Below are 6,803 nucleotides of genomic sequence, written 5' to 3' on the forward strand. Positions count from 1 at the left end.
CAAAGTAGGAGGTTAGAACACATATGATCTAATAATTTGATTTATAACCTTCAGTGCCCCTGACAAGAGTTCTGTTTCTGAAAAAGGAAGTCTTTGTTATTTCCAAACAATGGAACAACAACAACAAAAAGATTACTTGAAGGTAGCAACTATTTTAATCATTTTAAAAATGTAATAATGCTCTTTTATCACCTAGAATTTTTACAGTCATTAAAGTATATCTTTAATGTTTAGAGATTTGTTGTCATCATATATCATTCTTTAGCATATATAAAAGAGAATATATACGCAATATATTGTATTCTTTTTTTTATTTTTTTTTCTGAGACAGAGTCTTGCTCTGTTGCCCAGGCTGGAGTGCGGTGGAGCGATCTTGGCTCACTGCAGGCTCTACCTCCCGGGTTCACGCCATTTTCCTGCCTCAGCCTCCCAAGTAGCTGGGACTACAGGTGCCCACCATCACGCTTGGCTAATTTCTTTTTGTATTTTTGGTAGAGATGGGGTTTCACCATGTTAGCCACGACGGTCTTGATCTCCTGACCTCATGATCCACCTGCCTTGGCCTCCCAAAGTGCTGGGACTACAGGCGTGAGCCACAGCGCCTGGCCCCATTGTATTCTTAAAATGCTTTTACACATAGATATCAACTCTTCAGAAATACCTTTTTACTCAGAGTCATTGATGTTAGTGTATTTTCCAGCAATTATCATCATCTCCGCCATTGAGAATATTGGTGGTACAGCATTTCTCAAGAATGTTTCCTTGTTGTCTCTGAAATTCTCCAATGACATCCACTCTATAAACTTTGGTGCTAGTCTCTTAATCTTATGAGCCATTATCAAAGGAAGGTTTTCAGATAACAATTAGGATTCGTATTTCTTCCTCAAATTATTCTTAAAAGGTTTGCTGGCTGATCTTTTATGCTATCAGGAAAATAACCAAGTTTGGGCATATGCAGGTAATGGCAACTACATTTTACAAACCTAGTGACTCAGCTACAAAAAAATTACACGATGTCATTAATAGTTGCCATTTACGTTCAAGATCAACATTCTTACTGAAGTCAAGAAAAAGAGGCCAAACGATTAAATGTAAAAACGTCAGTCCTTTCATTGTTAGATTGCTTTAAGTAATGACTTATTTTTTCTGTTGTTCATCATTAAGAGAATTGCACTAGCTTTTACCTCTGAGAGATCTAGTAGACATTTTTAAAATTTAATATTGTATCCATCATTTTTTTACAATACATTACACGATAAAATGTTCATGTTATCAATACAATGGAGTCACTGTCTAATCTTTGAAAACCGGTTCTTGGCCAAAGGAAATGGTAAAAGTAAAATAGAGCTGTGAATTATTTTTAATCCGCTGTAGTCCGTGTCATGTCATGCATTTTTAAAAATTATAATTTCTTGTTTCGTTTTTAGAAGACTACACTTTAAAAATCGACCTTGCAGATTTTGAAAAAAATAGCCGTTATGCACAATATAAGAATTTCAAAGTTGGAGATGAAAAGGTACTACAGTTTTCTAATAAGTAAAACCATAAATAAATGCTTAAAGTGTGCAACAAAACCCTGGAGTCAGTGGAAATAAAAATACACAATAGAGCCTGTTCTTTTGTTTATGAAATAAACTTCATTTTAAAATAGTCAGAGAGGAACTCCACTGACATTAGAAATTGCTCTTTTTCTTTAGAATTTCTATGAGTTGAATATTGGGGAATATTCTGGAACAGCTGGAGATTCCCTTGCGGGGAGTTTTCATCCTGAGGTGCAGTGGTGGGCTAGTCACCAAAGAATGAAATTCAGCACGTGGGACAGAGATCATGACAACTATGACGGGAACTGCGCAGAAGAAGATCAGTCTGGCTGGTGGTTTAACAGGTTTGATGTCTTATGAGCATAGTCGTAATGGAATTGATGATATCTCACTGATAGGCATTAATTATCAATATAATATGTATGGTAATGTTGGTCTTTATTTATAATATTAGTGTTACTAAGTAATCATTAGAATTCTTCAGCAATGAAGTAGTTTTGAGGATTTGTTCATTGTGAACATTAGTAAAGTTTAAATGTCATAGAAGTAAATTATTACTTTTACAAAGATCATTTGCAAACTGAATTATGGATGAGTTATAAATAGAAGGCCACAAATTCACACAAATAGAGAGAGAGCATCTATATATAAGGAGAATATTTGGCATCCTAATAACCAACTAGTTCTTCACCTGACCATATCACACAAAAGAGCCACTGTTATTGCTATAATGTTTCTGTAGAGTACTACTTTTCAGTCACTATGGCTTTCATTAATTCATTGAATCCAAGCCTCTCCCAACACAGAAATTTCCTAAACAATAATCCTGAAACCTAATTCTACCCTCTGACTGAATACATTCATGTTACTTTAGCAGCAAATTCATTCCATTTTTGATTGTACATATTTGCTTCTTTTTTTACTGATACAAAATATTTTATATATTTCTGGGGTACATGGGATAATTTTTCAATTTTTGGTAGAGGTGGGGTTTTGCCATGTTGCCCAGGCAGGTCTCGAACTCCTGCCCTCATGTGATCCTCCCACCTCGGCCTCCCAAAGTGTTGGGATTACAGGCGTGAGCCACCGCACCCGGCCCAAGTCATAAGTTTTAAATTGCACGTCATTCTGAGCAGAGATTCACACCATTGGATTCATTCTGCCCAGGAGGTGGGTCACCCCTTTGTCCGGCGTCTCCACACTGAAAGGCCTCTCTGCCCGAGACACTTAGTAGCAGTCTCAGTTATCAGATCGCGGTTTCAGAGTGCTTGTGTTCAAATCATGTTTTTTTTTTTTTTTTTTTTTGAGACGGAGTCTCGCTCTGTCGCCCAGGCTGGAGTGCAGCCGCCGGATCTCAGCTCACTGCAAGCTCCGCCTCCTGGGTTTACGCCATTCTCCTGCCTCAGCCTCCTGAGTAGCTGGGACTACAGGCACCCGCCACCGTGCCCGGCTAGTTTTTTGTATTTTTTAGTAGAGACGGGGTTTCACCGTTAGCCAGGATGGTCTTGATCTCCTGACCTCGTGATCCGCCCGTCTCGGCCTCCCAAAGTGCTGGGATTACAGGCTTGAGCCACCGCGCCCGGCCTCAAATCATGTTTATTTGATTTAATAATAGTCCCAAAGCCCAGGAGCTGTAATGCTGACATATTGTTATATAATGGTAATATTTTATTATTAGTTATTGTTAATCTCTTACTGTGCCTAATTTATAAATTAACTTTATCATAGGTATGTATATTATAGGAAAAAACAGAGAACTACTATAGATTTTTTTTTCCTTACTACACCCACAAGATTTTTCCCCCTAGTGTTCTGAAATTTTACAGTGACATACACTGTTGCGGTCTTCTTTTCATTTACTACAGTGGGTACTCAGTGGTTCTTTTCAATCTATATCATGTCCTTCAGTTTAGTAAATTTTATTTTCTTTATCTGCTCGTTAGTCACTTTGTAGCTGTTTCAGTTATCAGACTGAAAAAGCATAGTACTGATATATAGAATTTGGTATTATCCGTAGTTTCAGGCATCTGCTAGGGGTCTTGGAATGTATGCCCTACAGATAAGGGAGTACTACTGCGGTTGTAAAAATAGTCATTTTTTTCCTGTATTTTGCTTGTTTTAAAAAAATTTGAGTCCATTTAATATTTGATCATTTGTAAAGGCACTGGAGTATTTCCAGCAGTGTGAAGGAGAGAAACCAATTTCTCTCTCTTGCTTTGCAAATTGGAGGTGATGATAATCTTTTCCTTAGTAGTTTTCCTGTTATTTTAAAAACCATCTTCTTCACCTGTTCCTACTCTTCCTTTCTTTCCCCCTTGTCCTTCTAAGTTACCATGACATAAAACTTACGTGTAATTCACGAAGTCATCTGCAGCGTCAACAATGTTTGATTTTGAAAAGAATTCCATATACAGAAATAATTACGAATAGTATCATGAGATCAAACCCATGTACTTTATCCAGCTGACTGGCTTCTAAGGCATCGGAATGAAAACTACCATACATATTAATGTGGGCAAAGGAATGATTTCCCTAACTTTAAAGATACGAGTTCAGGGAGAACAAAGAAAGGCAATTCATTGGCTGGAGCCACCCAAGGAGCCTGTGTTATCCTTGGAATCAAAAGAGTTGATGAGGCTGCGCAATTGGAAAATCAGTAGGCATTAAGGGAGAGAAAGTAGATTGTTCTAGAAACTTGGTGCTACTTTTACCATGCCTACTATTAGTGAGTTTGACTATTATCTTTTCTTCCTTTTTACTCTTGCTTTTTTTCTGTCCCATAGTTCTTCTAATTTACATGAAATGTTGGCACTTCATAAATACGACCCACCTATAAGATGTTCTTTTTCCATATAGCAAACTAATCACTGTGTGTTGATGTCTTGTCTTTGTTAGCGTAGCATTTCACATGAGCGTTCACAGCCACTTCTTCACGAAGGGAACCCCAATCATCCCCCAATCTAGTTTCAAATCCAGGCTGTTCTAAAAATTAAAGGATGCTGGAAAACTGGTCTCAGAATAGTGAAGGTTTCTTATGTTGATCACAGAGTTAGTTTCCTAATGGGATTCAAATCATAGACCAAATATAAAAATACAGTTAGCAGATATCTCTAGATAGACAAATATATGCCAATATATATATTCTGGAGACTCCATTTACAGTGTTTTCTTTTGTAACATTACTTTCCATGCTGTTTTAAAAACACAGTAGGCTTTGACATGTGCAGACTTAACATACGTATTTTCAATTAATTACATTCATTTAAATTAGGAGGACTTCAAGAATGCTTAGTAGGAGTGGATCGTTAGGCTGACAAGTGATTCAAGCCAGCCACTCAGCCTTTATGGGTAGATTATGTGCTTTTTTGATTCAATAATTTGGGTTTTTCCATAGATGTTCAGAACTATCTCTTTTGAATGTTCTCCTTCTATCCTAATTCTGACGTCTTTTCATTAATTGTATCAATAAAGAAGTACATGGTAATTAATTTCATAATAACACACATAAACTTATTGCATACTCTTATATGTAAATTATACATATCAAGGACAAAATTTACAGACTCCAAAGGAGGAAAGAAACATTTTTATATTGTCGATAACCTAACCAGCTTGTCTAGATTGGTGCAATATATGTAAAAAATTAACTCAGCAACTAGGAAAAAATGATTATTGGTTGATGGGTGCGAAAACTTTAAATGGTGGTTTAGGTTTTGTTTGCTTACCCTTGAGATTAAAATAATTGATATGCTAGCAATTTAAAGAAGAGGAGAGAGAGAGTTTGAATTATGAAAGCTAAGTCTTAGCAGCAGATGAACGAACATGTGAGTGCAAATTATCCAGGAAAGCCAGTAGCAGAGCACCTTGCCCGTGCCTTACTTTGCTGACACTCACCTTAGCTCTTGCTAAGTATGAGATTAACACTGTTCTGAGTCAGGAGGTTGTAAGGCTGGAGGTTACAAGGATTGGTTTTTGTTGGCTTGTTTTAATTTTTCGTTTAAAGGCAATCAAAAATTGAAATGCTTATTTTTCAATGCACTGTGAGTGGCCTGGATTGTATTTTCAAATTTGTTATGGCAGTAAAACTCACCAGTTTTAAATATCCATCTCTGAGGCCTGGCACGGTGGCTCACACCTGTTATCCCAGCATTTTGGAAGGCTGAGGCAGGAGGATTGCTTGAGCTCAGGAGTTCGAGACCAGTCGGGGCAACATAGAGAGACCCTGTCTCTATTATTTAAAAAAAATTAAAAAATAAAAAATAAAACACCATATCCATCTATTGTAGAAATTTCTTAGCTTTTGGAAACTAGTAAATATTTACTTGTCTGAAAAATGGCAGAATTCGTAGTTCAAAAGTTTTGGGTATTTGCTAGCAAAATAAAAGAGTTTCTGAACAATATTTTTCCAGTCTGATTGTTGTTTTCTTTTTTTCCCTCTCCCCTCCTTCCACTAGGTGTCACTCTGCAAACCTGAATGGTTTATACTACAGCGGCCCCTACACGGCTAAAACAGACAATGGGATTGTCTGGTACACCTGGCATGGGTGGTGGTATTCTCTGAAATCTGTGGTTATGAAAATTAGGCCAAATGATTTTATTCCAAATGTCATTTAATTGTTGCTGTTGGGCTTTCATTTCTGCAATTCAGCTTTGTTTAAAGTGATTTGAAAAATACTCATTCTGAACATACCATGCGCAATCATGATAACTGTTGTGAGTACTGCTTTTCATTCTTCTCGCTTGCCTTTGTTACTTAATGTACTTTCAGTACAGCAGATATGCTATATTGACCGAATAAACATAGATTGTATTAATATTTATTGAATCCTTGTGTGCAAAAGGCTCTGATACGAGCTTATGTCAGACAAAACACAAAAAGCATAGATTATATACCATGACTTAGGATATACAAGCATAAACGCATAATAAATTATGCATGCAACTGGCAAAACACATGACAAAAATCCAGCAAATAATGGATTGCTGAATCAGCTGCAGAGACCGTAAATATTATGAGTTGGGATTTGAACTCAGGTTTTGGATTACAGAGTGGAAACTTTTAAGCATAACCCGGGATCTTAATGACTATAAAACGCTACTTGTATTTTTAGGAAGTTTATGTAGGTTATACACTTCTCTCACAGAGCTCATTTTAATTCTTACGCCAATCCTGTGAGGTTATTACTATCTCCATTTAACAGAGCTGAGAATTAGTGGGTCTGAGTTTTTGTGACTGCTCAAAGTTACAAAGTAGGGGAACAA

At 36.8% G+C, this 6,803-nt stretch overlaps 1 protein-coding gene across 2 annotated transcripts in view; it reads left to right on the forward strand.

The window, feature by feature from the left end:
* Positions 1–6,366, forward strand: part of FGL1 (fibrinogen-like 1) — a 35,117-nt gene extending 28,751 nt beyond the window's left edge. For both annotated transcript variants that reach the window (XM_011934869.1, XM_011934868.1), the window contains 3 exons: positions 1,428–1,516; positions 1,698–1,885; positions 5,996–6,366. In XM_011934869.1, the coding sequence (XP_011790259.1) occupies positions 1,428–1,516; positions 1,698–1,885; positions 5,996–6,155 (437 nt within the window). In that variant the 3' untranslated portion in view covers positions 6,156–6,366. The remainder of the gene's footprint in view (positions 1–1,427; positions 1,517–1,697; positions 1,886–5,995) is intronic.
* The last annotated feature ends 437 nt before the right edge of the window (positions 6,367–6,803 follow it).

This window comes from Colobus angolensis, unplaced genomic scaffold (assembly GCF_000951035.1).
Source record: "Colobus angolensis palliatus isolate OR3802 unplaced genomic scaffold, Cang.pa_1.0 Scaffold14, whole genome shotgun sequence".
Classification (NCBI taxonomy): Eukaryota; Metazoa; Chordata; class Mammalia; order Primates; family Cercopithecidae; genus Colobus; species Colobus angolensis.